A 15,573-nucleotide genomic window follows, 5' to 3' on the forward strand; every position below is an offset into this window, starting at 1 on the left:
ATGATGTGACAAAAAAAAGTTACAGGACTATCTGTGTAATAGGAACTCAAAAAGAGCTTAAGCCATTACCAAGTTTCTCACCTCATAAGTTTCAAGGCGATCAAGGTAAGTTAACAACTTCAGCCTGCTCCTGCACAGTTCTTTTTGTTCCAGGGTCAGCCTATATCCAAAACAGATGTTTTCACATTTATAATCGACACCACATCATACACAAATGAAGACAATAATTACATATTTGAACAACTAAAATATACTGAGAAATTAATAAGCTAAGAACTTGGACACAATACAATACTAATTTTAAGTCTCCACTGCTTTTCTACTAGTAATCATGTACATGAACATAACTACATGCTTCTAACTACGTAGTTATAAGAATCTTGTAATTCTGAGTAAAACATAGATCATAACATTGCATTTACTTTGAGAAGTTTAATGATAACAGTAGTTCTTGATTCTTCCTGGACTCTTTTTCCTTTTTAGTGTCTGTTTCTTCATCTGGTGACAAGAAGTTTTCATAGGGAATACCAATGTCTGCCTCCCCTGGTAAGATAAATCTGGAGGACAAAAGAACAACCAACTCATGCTGGTAAAAACAACAGAAAGATGTAGGAAATAGCTATTAAATATGTCTATCAACAGAGATTTCTATTGAAGTCTTAAATAAAAATCTCAACTTCCATATAAAATTGTAATACTGAAATCTGCTACAGTAAGAAGCAGACATGCAGCCCAAGCCAACAAAAGGCATCACCTCTTCCCTACCCTCCTTAAAAAAATAAAACACAACAATGATGACTGTTAAATATTTCTAAATTCCAAAGGAAGCAGTGGAATTGGCAGCATTTCTATAGTGTACAATTGTAACAGATGACTGGATAAAGAAAGAACATCCTATTCCACCACCAGGAACTGAATAACAATCATCTCTGCAAGCATTTCTGACCCCTGTATTTTGCTCTGCTCCCCTCCTCAAATGAGTAACAAAGCATCACTACAACTAAGATACACAATAAAATATCCTTGTAGGAGCTGCAGCAGCTACCAGGAAAGGCCGAGGAAACACAACCTCACTGAAAAAATAATGACACTGGAAGTTCTCCAGGATGCATAAAATGATATCCAGAGAAAGCAACAAGATCAGTACAAAAGTACTTTGTAAAAAGTACACAGTCAGCTTGCGGGCATATTTAAGTACTTTGATTCACAGCACTGTAATTCTTCTTATGCACTTCATCAGCATATCATTATTTTAATTATTACTTATTACTTCATTAGTTGATTTAAACAGAAATAAATAAGAAAAAGAAATAACAAAAAAAAAAAAACAACAACAACAAAAAAAAAACCACTCTTCCCAAACCTGCCACCATCTTCTCCTTTTCCTATGGCCACAAGAGCCTCCAGGTCTGTGCCTTTTAAGCCATACTGAAGCAACTTCTTAGCAGCATCCACATTCTCTGGAACTCTTTCCAAACACTCATGAAGAACCCACGCACGCTTCTTAATTTTGCTCTATCCAAGAACAAAAGCATAGGCCCATTGTTACACATTTCATGGAATCTTAAAATCATTAAGATTGGAAAAGACCCCTAGGATTATCTAGTCCAACCAACTACCCAAAACCACCACAACCACTAAACCATGTCCCTCAGTGCCACATCTACCCTTTTCATGAACACTTCCAAGGACAGTGACTCCAACACTTTCCTGGGCAGTTAATACAGTGCTTGAGATGCAGCCTCACCAGTGCCAAGCCAATAGGAACAACCATCTTCCTACTCCTGCTGACTATTTCTTATATAAAGCCAAGATACCACTGGCCTTCTTGTCCAGTTGGGCACACTGATGGCTCATATTAAGCTGGCTGTTAACTAATAACCCCATATACTTTTTCCCCACAAAGTCTTCCAGTCACACTCCAAAACAATAAAACCAGAGACGTTAAAGCATCTTAATTTGTTTCTACCACTTAGAAAATGTCAAGTTAATCTGATGACTGTCAGTTTTCTCTCAGAGAGTGGTCAGGCACTGGAATGGCTGCCCAGGGAGGTGGTGGAGTTGCCATCCCTGGCAGTGTTCAAGAGGCTGAATAGGGAGCTAGGAGATCTGGTTTAGTGTTTTTCTGTAGGTATGGTAAAGGGAGGATGGTTGGACTAGATGATCTTGTAGGTCCTTTCCAACCTTGTGATTCTATGATTTGAACCAAAAAAAAGATGAGGAAAATACTCCACAAACAGTCATCTACAGTTTTGTTTATTAGTACATGAATTTTACTTTGTCCTGTTAATGTAATGAAGCTAAGACTCTTTACAAAGCTAATGAACAAATGCCAGATGACTTAACAGCAATAAGAACAGAAATTACTACTTCTGTTCTCTGATTAGTATCTCTGCTGATTATACTATCAGAAATATAATGTTTCGGAGATAAAGATATAGATATTATACATTCAACGTATTCCACAACAGCACCGGAGTCATTTTCAGTATTGATCTCTCCACATGCCTATGAGATTTTGTGACAGATAGGATGACTGGGAAAAAAAAAAATTAAAATCAGCATATATTTCTCTTGATATCCTGGAAGATTTTACACCACCACACACTGGTAGGTTGTGCCGTTTGACAATGCTCACCTGCTGGATTATTTTTTCTCATGCCAAAACAATCAAACAAAAAAACTATGTTTGATTCTACAGAAGAGCTTTAGTTACAGGCTGGATTTGATGCAAGTTTCATTATTCAGCCTTTGCTATGGATACCAAACTAACCTTTCCATATAGCTCTACAATACCTGGAAATTTCTTAACAGCAATATATTTGCAGTTATGATTTATTCCCAGGAAACAATCTAATGCTGCATGTGAAGACAAGATTACACTAGAGAAAGCACATTGATAGAAATTTCTCCTTGGAGATATTTTCTAATTTCAGATAAAAGCTCTAAGTCCTCCAGATCAGGCCTTCAGTTAAATTAACAAGATGACTCTCTCTCTTACATTTACACTCTCTTACACTTACAGGACAGCTCTCTGAACTGCCACTAGTTTATGCTGCATAAATTAGAACACAATGGAGATTTCTGCAAAGATTACACAGCAACTCTAAAAATAAAATATAAAAATAAAAATGCTGAAGTCATAAAAACAAACCCACCAAATAGTCTTGAATTGAAGCAACATTAACAGCTGACTTCCTCCACTGCCTTTGATACACAAGATCAGAATCAAGGCCATATGCCTGAGCCAAAGACAGAGCTTCCTCATATTCTTCATTATCAATCTAAAAAGCAAACACATGAAAATGAAAGTCAATATTAAACAATCAATAATTAATTCTCTGTGTTAAAACAGGTAGAGGGATAATTACTATGGGTGTGCTTACGCACGTAGGAAAGCAAACATAATGTACGATTAGAATATGTAGAACTCCTAACTCAGGCCAGATAGTAACCTCTAGGAAAACCACAAACTTCCCAGTAAGAAGGAAAGAAGCTGTGTAGGCAATCACTACAACAGCAGCACCCCCTGAAAACTCTAATAGCTATAGTTTTAGCTTATCATTAGAAGAACTGAAGTGTCCTAAACAAAGTACTGCCTTCAAAATAAAGACACATCTCTTATGCGATAAAAGTGAGTCACAAGACTACTTTGTATGCATGGCACGTCTCAAAAAACATTCATATAATAGCAATATCAAGGTATAGATTAACCCATTCCCTAGATAATAACAAGCTAAATTAATTTAATTCGATATATCCACCCATTCTTCCATTGTTTTTAAACACATTAGCACAACGAGTCTGGCCACACTAATGAAACATGATGACCAGCAAACATCCTGTTACTTCAATTACAATGCTGGTTTTACCTAACTTATGTTAGGTAACATGATACACTGCTGTCTATGAGGCCCTTAGAAATACGCACCTAGTGTTAAAATAGCAAGTCTTAAAAAATAAGAAGAAGAAAAAAATCTGTTCAATTAAAGCTCCTTACCAGAGATGGAATCTTCCCTTTTATACTCACTTTTCTCTGGTAAAGTTCCTCTGGAGTCGTGGACCTTAAGCTAACAAGGCGGAAATTCTTTGTAATTGTACGTGGACGTTTCCGTGGAGGAGCAAATCGTTCCATTTCTGTCACAAAATATAGGCCTTGCTTCAGGTAGCTGAAGTATCTGTCCTTAGCAGAATTTTCATCATCTGAGTCAGAGTCATCTTCTCCCTCATCTTCATCACCAGGTCTGCTCTCCAAGCGTAGTCTTTTTGGAACTAGTTTTATTTCACACTGCACAGAAGACAGTTCTTAAGGGTAAAATAGAAAGTTTCCACACAGTATATCTTTGTGACAATGAGGTACATGTCCACTTCCAGTACTTCAAATTTCACAGAATCACACAGAATCACAGAATTGTAGGGGTTGGAAGGGACCTCTAGAGATCATCAAGTCCAACCCCCCTGCCAAAGCAGGCTCCCTACACCACATCACACAGGTAGGCGTCCAGGCAGGCGAGTCTTAAATATCTCCAGAGAAGGAGACTCCACCACCTCCCTGGGCAGCCTGTTCCAGTGCTCCGTCACCCTCACTGTAAAGAAGTTCTTCCGCACATTTGTGTGGAACTTCCTATGCTGTCGTTTCATCCCATTACCCCTAGTCCTATCCCCACGCACTACTGAAAAGAGACCAGACTCACCACTATGTCTCCCACACCTCAGGTATTTATAAACCTGGATCAAGTTCAATTTCAAAATCAACATTTTTTCGCTTGTAAACCCTTTACTTCTCAGCTTGAGTAATACTCTCCACAAGCCCTGACTGGGTCTGTCTTCTAGATCTGAGGTTTCATCACTTTCTTACTAAAGCAAGGGCAAAGGCTTCTTATCAGTAGTCCATTATTATACTAGATACACTCAATCCTATACCATCCACAGACAGTACAGATCTACTGTTTACAGATCTATATTTAATCTCAGTATAATTATACAGCTTACTTCAGAGTGTAACAATGTTTTCAACTATTAGCTAAGCAAATTATGGATTCCTGTTCAATGCAGATCTATTTCCAAACTGTTCTTCCATAGGCTGTAACATGCCAGTCACTGGCTCTATTTCATTTCTTAAATAACAAAACTTGCCAGAAATGTGCGCAAAAAGCTCTGGTATGTACTCAGCTATTTCAGCTAAATATTTAAGATGTTTAAGATCTATTCTAGTGTAAGCATTCTTATTTTCAAAGAAAATTCCTGGTCTACTTCATTACCAAAGTTATGTTCTACTCCTGCCTAGAACCCTATTAAAGGTGAATAAAAAACAGATCCCTTCCAAGGCTTGGTCAATTACGATTTATTCCTTGCTTCCCGTAAACATACTCCCTCTGCAAGCATCTGTTTCAAAACAAGAGGGATGCTTGAAGTATTCTTCAAATGCACTAACAAAGCAGTTTCTTGTTTTGTTTTGGTTTTTTTAAGTGAGCTGACACAAACTGTTTCCTGCAGCAAAACTTTTTAATTCAGATGCAGGCTTCCAGAAGTTTTCCATCTACACTTGGCAATTACTTGTTAAGTGCAATTGCCACGTTACTTGGCAATTAAGTTTTTTATAGATATCTGAATTGCAGGAGGTTCAGAATTGCCTGCCTAGAGATAAAGAATCACTTTTCTTATTAATAAGCACATATATGCATGCAACATACACAACAGAACACTGCTTCTACTGCATTCCTTATATTTGCTTATGTGCATTCCTCACCTCCAGACTCAGAAATCCTCCATCGTGAGCTGAAGTGACCTGAGGAGAACTCTCAAACCACTCACATGACTTTCCCAGCAAGTTTCTTAATGTCTTGGCTGATGACACAGTCAATGCACCAGAGCAACGAGCCAGGATCACAGAACTATCTGCCCACCAATTTACATCTATCAGTGGGTAATAAGATTCTTTATCTGAAATAAAGAAATAAGAAAGCACCATATAAGGAAAGGCAATTTTAAACACCAGATAAGAACTGCAGTGGCTTCAACTATTAAGAGTTAACATCTGATGGTCTAAATTTAACAAGCATTTATTATTTTATATACATTCTTGGTTCACTGAATTTGTATTTTATGTCTGCTAGTTTAGTGAAACCATTCCAGTTAGCTGAAGGATAGGAGGGAAGGGGAGGGAAGAAGAAACTTAATTTTTTATTTAATCTGTTTGCTTTTTAATATAATTTGGAAAAAGAATTCACAATAAACTGATTCACTTGCATAAAACTTGACAAATCTTAGATGGCTGATAAACGCCTCCTTAATATTTCCCTAGACATCCTTGGTCAAGTCTCTCTAACCAAGATCATTATATTGATGAAACAAAAAAGGTTTCACTGCTTTTGAGGAAAACTGACAACTGTGAACAAGGCTCCTGAAACAGCCCACAGGGTGACACTATTAAGAAAATTAAAGTGCCAACAAGATTAAAAAAACAGCATAATGAGGAAGGAAACTGTGTCACCTGCATGGTAACTGGACGCTGGGACAAAATGTTCACCACAAAGAGCTAGCTTAATTTGTTTAATATATTATCACTTCTCATGTCTCTGAAAAAAAGCTATCTTTTCCCAAACAGCAGTTAGAAACAAATCAGCTTAACACTCTTCTGCTACCTCAGTGCTTAGTCATCTGGTTAGCCATGAAGATCTTAACCCAAAAATTGAATCACCAAGAAAACAGCACAAAGAAATGGGTAGCTTTTAATAACAAAAACAAATTCAAGCATCAGTAAATGGATCTTGAACAAGTAACAATCTGCACTCATAGAAGAGCCATGAAGTACCCAGGAGATAAATGGCTGCATATGATTAAGTGAATTTTGGGAAAAGAAGTCTGACATACGGCAAAACCAGACAAAGAACATAAGAGTCAAATTCTGAAAGAAAAGGAAACAAGCTCTTCAAATTGCATTAGTATTTGAGACGTATTAGATATATAGAATATATACAGATAGACAGAAAAGGTAAAGGTAAGCTTCTGTCTTAGGCTGTGGTCTCTAAAAATACGTTATCTATTGTGTTAAAAAGTAATGGCTTATGACACAAGCTGAGACTTCTGCTGAGCATTCAGCATTCCATAGAAGTAACAATTAATGAAGGCCTATATTTGCTGAAATATCCTTTTATTTATGGCTACATCTATGAAAATACTCCCAGGAGAGGATTTTTAAAAACCACATCGTGATGTTTATTCAGCTATACTATGCTACAAATTCAAATCATATACACCATCTTGTCAACTACTGTAAGTGTAGTTAAATTAAGCTATTTCAAATACTTTTATATTACTATAAATGCTTTTTAACAACAAAATGATTTAAAATAATAATTCAGCCATATCATGTACCTTTTATTTTCTTTCTTTTTTCACTAGACAGTTTCCAGTCTGGGTTGACTTCATCATAACCCGGCTAAAGAAATAAACACAAGGGAAAAGAAAGGGTTAATGTACAAGCAAATCTTGATATCACTCACAATCTGCATATTTACTCCATCACTGACCCACTCAGATTTCAGTGAAAATGCTCTGCCTTCATTTCATAGAACCGTATGAGTTGGAAGGGACCTTTAAAGGTCATCTAGTCCAAGATGCATCACATTCCCCCGCAACGAACAGGGACACCTATGGTTAGACCAGATTGATCTCTTTTGAAAAGTATTTCAAGAAAAATATGTCTACTTGCAAAGTCTCGACTTTACTCAAAGAAAGTGGTTCTTAGGGATCTTCTCTGAAAATGATTTCCAATTCTCCATGCTTAAATTTATACCAGTTATGCACAAGTTTTCAAGTGCCTGGCGCTTCCTAACATAAGGTCCCAAATGTAACTTTGCAAACAATTTCTGTAACACGCGACTTACTGAGAACATCCTGACAGTTAAATTATTCTAAAGTGTTATCTTGCAGAAGAAAGGGAAAAAAAAAAAAATGAACACAGGAAGACTTCCAGCAAAATTTGGTTTCAACCATTCCAAGTTCCCCATGTTGGCCTCCATTCATATTTAAAAACAGCAATTCAGTCCACCTGTACCAGTTACCCACCTGCTAACAATATATCTCATTAAACTTTAAGAACCAGCTATATTATTATGATTTCAAGTTTAAGTTATCAAGTTTCAATAAAGTATTGCTAAATAATAGTTACAGCACAGTTCAATGAAATTCTCTTATATCCTCCTAAAACAAATCTATAGAAGATTATCCTGTTAGCTTCTAAACACCTATGTCCCTCATACCTGGTCAGATTGGTCCCATTCTCCTTGTTGTCTGAGAGATGGAATAGACCAGATTGTTAGTTTCCCTGAGAAATGAATTGCTGCCAGAAGAGTTCCATCGGGGGAAAGACTCATCTTGAAAATTCCATCCTGCCAAATATTGTCGGGAAAAAATAAATAAATAAATAAATAAATAAATAAATAAATAAATAAATAAATAGATGAAAAGGGGTGGGGGTCAGAATACAGATAAAATGACAACTGACAACTGTGGCATAAAGGAAGAACACTACAATACAGCTAACAGAGTATTTGAACTTATTTGTAAATAAATATTCATTTATAAATGAAAACTGAAAGGCTGTTCTTAAATAATCTGTCTAGAGATGGGATTTAGCAACCTCAGTTCTCTCAGGCAATACAGCTATCTAGCATAAAGCTTATCGTGCAGCCCTCCCTCCCTGGTAGCAAACCTTTCTCTTTATCATAATATCCACCCAAAAAATAAAATAAATGCAGTAAAATAAAACAGGAGAATGAGATATCTAGATAATGCAGATGAGTTCTTGAAGGAGAATAATACAACTGCATATTTCAATCAGTTCCACAAGACAAAATAATACATACTGAACTTCCAAATTTTAAAGCCAAGCTGACGGTCCTAGCAGGTTCTGAAAACAGGACTGAGATATGATTTTTTTTTCCCTGTGTTGCAGAGTATGGGGAGCATACAATTTCTGTGCTTTCACAAAGATTATCAGGTCTTCAGAGCCTAGTTTTCACTCAGAGATTTTCAGTGAAAGACAAAAAAACTTCCAAAACTTTTCTCAGAAGTTCTCAATTTGCTTTCTAAAAACCTGAGAACAAACTTTCATCCTACTGTAACAATAAACATACAATAGGTTGGACTTACAATCCAATTTACAACCAACTAATCAATTTTTAAGCAACATCCTCCTCACCTCTTGGAAAACAAGCGAACATAAGTGAGCAGAAGAGAACTCCATACACTTGCATATGACTAAGAAGCTTTAATATTTTTTTCTTCTTAAACTTAACATATTAAGAACGCATATTTTTGAGTTGAGTTTTTTATGTGCTTTTGAGATTTTATTTTATTTTTGCTTTTTAATAAATAAAATAAATAAAAATAATATTTTAATTTCTGTGGCTATTTTATCTTTTATTATTTTATCTTTTAGCTATGCCATAGAAACAACAATGATCAAGTAATCTGCTCACTGCACTCACACTGTATAGTGTTTTGCAACTACAGAGAGCTCTGCTTAAAGCCAAGCTTAAAGTATGTCATTACTCAAAAAGGAAGGCATAATTGAGATTTTGTTAAGCAAATCATTATTATTTTCCTAACAGAAATAATTCTTAAGTGTTCTCCAATTATGAGCTTAAGTACCCAGAATGCTATAATCTGTGCTCTAGTTTCTCAAGGAATATAGCATACTTACTGAAGGCAATTCTTCTCCACAAATCAACTTGAATGCACAGAGTGCTAAGAAATAAGAACTGTTGAAGAACTTAAAAGTTTAAAACACGCCTAAAATATATAACCCATTCAGATAAGCAACCAGTGCTTCAAATCACAGATTGTTGCAAGGGTTAAACATCTACTTAGTCATCAGTAACAACCCTACTGCTGTTTGAATTTAGATGCAGGGTGGTTGCTAATACTTTCATATTTAAAACCCAAGCATTGATATCTACAGAGATTAATCTATCCTTTGACAAAGCAGGCAATGCCACCTCAGTAAACAGCTTGTCAGCTTGATGGAACTGCAGAAAGAGACACTGAGAGTCTCGATAGATTGCCACTTCACATTTTAAAACTGTCATTTAAGTTACCAACACTAAGAATCAAATCTCAAATACAGGTAATCCTCTAGCTGCTGTGCCTGTCACATCTTAATACTGTTGCCAATTCCCTACTAAGAAAATAAAATACATCTCCCACATTTAAACTATAATCCCAGCAATTTGACTAGAACATTCAGTAATAACTCTCTCAGATTTTGTTTGTAAATTCAGTATTAGCAAACACAGTGAAAATGAAGTTTAGCACAGCACTGGTCTTTCAGTAAACTTCCATGTTAGTTCAGCCCTGTCTTTTTTGTTTTCAGTGAAGGAAATAAAATCTCTCCTCATTCTACCCCTGAGAAAGATTCAGAGAGATCTATTTTTCACCATCCAAACAAGTATCTAGTTTCTTTTTTAAACCACACACCTAAAAATCTCAAAAATCTACAAAGGTTATTTCTAAAGACAGGATACAAACTATTTTTCTCTCACAAAATCACTGTGCAGAGTGGGAGATAAATTCTTCTTTGCAAACAAACCATGGGGAAAAAGCTTATTTCTGTTAGGAAAGGGGAGTGAATCAAAAAAAAAAGCTACAAATAAACTACGAACAAGGGGCAGGAGAAGGTGATGCAGATACTGAGTAGACAGCCCTGCAGGTATGCAGAAGAAAGCCAAAACTACTGTGTATGAAGCTTTAGAAGCATAGAAAGCACACACCAGCACTTCACTGTGATGGGACTTGAACACTCACACCCTCAAGGGAAGGAAGGGGGAATCCAAGACACATATGCAGGATTTGTTTGTTAAGAACAAATGTTTTTTTAACAGCAGTTTTGCTGTTTTCAAATGCATCCTCATACCATAATTCTAACTCATTTTAAACACTTGGAGCTGTTTAGGAAAACCCTTCCATAGTATCTCTTAGCATACAGTAAAAAAAAGTCTGCTTTCCCTAAATTAAAATTAATTATTCATGGTTTAATGTATGAAATTAAACACCTGTAAATTAAGTAGATTTTTGTTAATACAGGAGTGGAATAGTGCAGAGATTTTGATTTTTATTCCTCCCCTCGAGATATGTCATTGGAAAAAAAAGAAAAAAAAAAAGAAAAAATAACCTCAACCAAATCTCTTCTTTTGGATCATCTACCTCACATGCTATAGTTATTATACTCATTAATAAGCACTTGGGTGGCTCTTTGTAACTTCCCATTTGAAGGAAAGCTTGTAGTTAAAATGGAGCTCTACAGCACTGACTTTGTTCCTGCTAGTATGCTGGAAACCCCAAAATTGAAGCTTCAGTAGATGAACTAATAGGATTTTCAAGCAATCCAGAGAAGCTACTCCATTTTAAACTAAAAGCTTATTATTTTTGATAAGCTTCATAGAAACGTTAATTCTTTTGCCGTATAAATTAAAAACTCCTTTCAGATCCGTCTCTCAGGCAGTTATTAACAGACAATCATGTTAGTTGAATACATTTCTGGGGTAGACCTAGACCTTAATACCTGTTCTGTTCCTCGTCTGCTGTAAAATCTTAAATTCATAATCCTTAATAATCCTCTTCTCTGTGCCTGTAAGAACAGAAACATACCAAGAAAGAAATGAATCTCATACATTGTTTTATGCACCAAAAAATAAGTCAAATCTAAAGTAGTAAAACACCTTTGCAGAATTCTTTAAACTTTCTTAAGCTGTCTATTTTAAAATAATGCAAGAATAACTTTGCCTGTTTCATTGTGTATGTATCATACAGCAGAAAAGCACTACCTGTTTGCAAACAAATGATTCATTAATTCCATACTAATACTTACACAAGAATAAACATTGGAATTTGTCTTAGCGTAGTATAAATTCATTTCAGTATATCTTTATTTATTTATAGAATAGTTCAGCTAGAAGACCAATAAGTCCAAATGGCTGACCACTTCAGAGCTAACTAAGAGTTAGAGCACGCCATAGAGGGCATTATCCAAACACCTTCTGAACAGTGACAGACATGGGTCATCGACCATCTCCCTAGAAAACCTGTTCTAGTGTTCAGCCACTCTTATGGTAAAGAAAAATTTCCTAACATTCACTCTGACCCTACTCAAATAGAGCTTTGTGCCACTGCCTCACAAACTTCCAAATGACAGTGGTTACCTAATCAAACATTTGATGCTACTAGAAGTAAATGAAGTCAGGAGTCAGACAAACTGAAGCATTTACCTCAGATGTACTGTCTTTTGTTATGAAGTAATAAAAAAGATAAAAATAAATTGACTTTCTCACTTTTTTTTTTAATTATTTTTTTAAATTGGCAGTGGACATCTGTTGCATTTTGTGTTTTCGTTGTTTTGTTCAAGTTTCTCGAAAACCACAAAAGAGACCATCAAAAACTTGAAGTTCATAGCATACCATAGAAAAATAGCTATACATACTAGAGAGAAAGAGATAAATTATTAGAAATTCACACCATAACTTTAAAATAGTAGAAAGAGACAGATACTGAACTTCCCATTAGATAATTCTATTAATTACAATAATCATCCCCACAAAAAATTTAGAGGAAATATACTTACTGTTCTAATATCATCTTCATAACTAGTGACATGTTTATAATGAGGAGATCCTGACAGAACTCTCCAAGCAGATATCCCACAAGCAGTTGCTTTAGATACTCCATCTTCATCTGTTTCACAACCCCCTACAAGCAGAAGTCTGCAAAACATATGAAAGTGTATTATTTGTTTCATATACTGCCACATAAACATTGTGCCATTGTTTTTATTTGTTTGCTTTTTAACTTTAAGTCAGAACTACAGCAGTTTGGTTGTAGTAATAAGAAATCTTTAGTGTAACAACAGTCCCAGAAAGATTTAAACGAGGCTGTTCATTCACAGATATTTTTTTAAATTAATTCCTATTATTTGTAGTATTTATCTCCATCCATTACCAGTCTTATTTTTCCCAAATGAAGCACAACTCCCACCATTTAAAATAAAATATATAGTTATAAATTGCAGTTACCTGCTACGCTGAAAGAAGGACAACAGTAAGAACTTAAGCTTACAAAATATTCCAGTCATTCAGTTTAAGCATAAACAAATGGAAATTTAATAAGTGGTACAAAAGCTATTTCTCCTTTAATTAAAGAATCATCAGGAAGAGCTATTTCAACCTTGTTTTCCAAAAGCCACACTACCAGTTACATAAGTCACTCTGAAAGTAATGTCTTCAACTTATTTCCATGAAAACCATGACTAAGAGCGCAATAATACTATCTGATAGAAAAAAATCTCAGCTACAAAACACTATTTTCAACAATCACCACTATTTTTGTCAGTGATGGGCAAGAGCTTGCATGCCATGCTCATAACAATCTGCACCACTGAAGATGACTTGCTGTCATTGCTCCTAAAATGTGCCACCCATCACCTCACTATGCAATCTCCATATGTGTTCAGCAAGAGTTCACAGGAACAATATTTTCCACACTTCATTTCCAATGAACTCCACATGGAGGAATTCAGTGACACATGTTTAGTTCATATGCACTTCCATGTCAAATGTCATTTTGTCAGCCTGCCCCTCTGCTGCCATCTCTCACACAGCAACAAAACATTAATAGAATACTGGTGGGAGGACTCAACCCCTACTGCCATACCACCAACATCAGCCTCTGATGCCATGGGCCAATATAACAAAATAAGAGGCATTACTTTCAGAGCATCTCTTGTAAATGTATTTCTTCCAGTTAATGCAGAATATTTAAAATTCTTCAACTTCAGAGTACAGAATGTGCCATAAAGGTCCACTGCAAAGCATTTCCAGATGTTAGATCTAAAGCATATCAAAGTATTTTTCCTTTAATCCCCTTGTCTTTATTAACAAGCAGTTTTAGATTTAACTGATGATTACTTTGACAAAGAAATTAAGAACAGAGCTTTACATCTGTTTGGAAACATCAATTTATTGAACAAGCCGTCAAAAAGCAAAGTATCTGCAAAAAAAGGCATGGATTGAAAAAGCCAGAAGTTGAAGTTGGGGAACAGTATCACTCTTCACAGCCTGAGTTACTCTTGAAATATTCTACCACCTAGTGGCTGAAACTCATATAGCAATCATCCACTGTTCCGATCCATTTAAAAATAAACTAAGAAGTAATGTTGCATCTCACCAACAAAAAACTCTTCTACAGTCCTGCTAAATAACAAACAGTAATTTAATATTATTGTATAAGAACATCTAATCTAATTTTAGCTGCCCAGACAACTGAATAGTGTCTGGTACAAAAGTGAAGAGGCTCTCTGTGTGTTTCATGACAAGACACCCAATTTAAATAAATCTCTTCATAACTTACTCTTCAGGGCACTAGAATGTGTATTGATTTAATGGACATGTACAATATGAGATGAGTATTTCTGGTAAACTAAAACTGATTACTGAAGAAGAGTGCCCTTTGAAAAGTGAACAATTCACAGACTAAATGTCATACGCTTAATCCGTTCATTTCTCTCCTGCACATCTTTGTTTCCCCTCTCTCCTGAATTTCCCTTCTGCAACTTTCCCATGTTTCCTACACATTTATCACTGCAGAATGACATGCTGCCCCTCATCAAGGAGGTTAAGAACTGCCCCCAACTCATACAAAAACATGGCCTAGATTTTTTCTGAAAAACTCCAATTAAAAACGAGGAGAAAAAAAAAAAAAAAAAAGAAACCTGAAATTCCTAAGTTCCTTCTAACAGCTCCAATAAGCTTTAGGAAAAAATATTCAATCTACCCTATTGTGCATGATATGGGTCATGTCCATTTTAGTTGGCCAAGAATAAACACACTGGCATACTCATATCTGAGTGCACATGCTAGCATCAGTGAACACAAAGTTGTATTTTACAACTCTAAAAGATGTAATATTGAGTTTTGCCAGCATAGATTGTTACATATAAAATGATTCCTTAAAAGTTTCTCACTCTCCTCAACCCCCTTCTTGATAAATCATGGAAGAAAGTTTCATATGCATCTGCATCCCTTTCACAAGATCATCACAACTGAGATGTCAGTTCCTTAATAACCAAAAGACAGCAGGCATAATCCTCTAGAAAATTAATTTATCTGTAGTTTTGCCCATCCACAGACATCTACATTCTTCCATAAGCACCAGCCCCACTGCAACATGCCACTCAGTTAAAAACTTCAGCAACAGCAGTAACTAAAACTCAATTACAATTGACTGCACAGTGCCAGAGGTGACTCAGAAACAAACAGTAGCAGAAAGACCAAGAGAAGAGTTGTCAATAACAGTGACAGCGCTGGCTTCAAAACTGCCTGAACGAGCTCTCAAAAACTCCATCAAGATAAATCTTTTCAAAGAAATTTTGGAAAAACTGTCACATACAGTGCAACATATTTATAATTCAAAAGTATCTTTTAGGATAAACGAAACTCAATGACAGCTGGAATTAAGATGTCATATCAGTTTAGACACACACAAAACACACAACCTCGAGACAAAAAGCCTTCTCCCAGG

General features: G+C 35.8%; 1 protein-coding gene across 2 annotated transcripts in view; it reads right to left on the minus strand.

Moving 5' to 3' along the window:
- NBAS (NBAS subunit of NRZ tethering complex) overlaps positions 1 to 15,573 on the minus strand; it is a 142,349-nt gene that overhangs the window by 112,367 nt on the left and 14,409 nt on the right. For both annotated transcript variants that reach the window (XM_015859432.2, XM_015859433.2), the window contains exons 10-19: positions 12,623 to 12,761; positions 11,567 to 11,632; positions 8,265 to 8,393; positions 7,378 to 7,441; positions 5,750 to 5,943; positions 4,031 to 4,288; positions 3,159 to 3,284; positions 1,364 to 1,515; positions 423 to 557; positions 82 to 160 (exon numbers count right to left, since the gene is read on the minus strand). In XM_015859432.2, coding sequence (XP_015714918.1) covers positions 82 to 160; positions 423 to 557; positions 1,364 to 1,515; positions 3,159 to 3,284; positions 4,031 to 4,288; positions 5,750 to 5,943; positions 7,378 to 7,441; positions 8,265 to 8,393; positions 11,567 to 11,632; positions 12,623 to 12,761 — 1,342 coding nt within the window. The remainder of the gene's footprint in view (positions 1 to 81; positions 161 to 422; positions 558 to 1,363; positions 1,516 to 3,158; positions 3,285 to 4,030; positions 4,289 to 5,749; positions 5,944 to 7,377; positions 7,442 to 8,264; positions 8,394 to 11,566; positions 11,633 to 12,622; positions 12,762 to 15,573) is intronic.

This window comes from Coturnix japonica, chromosome 3 (assembly GCF_001577835.2).
Source record: "Coturnix japonica isolate 7356 chromosome 3, Coturnix japonica 2.1, whole genome shotgun sequence".
Lineage (NCBI taxonomy): Eukaryota > Metazoa > Chordata > Aves > Galliformes > Phasianidae > Coturnix > Coturnix japonica.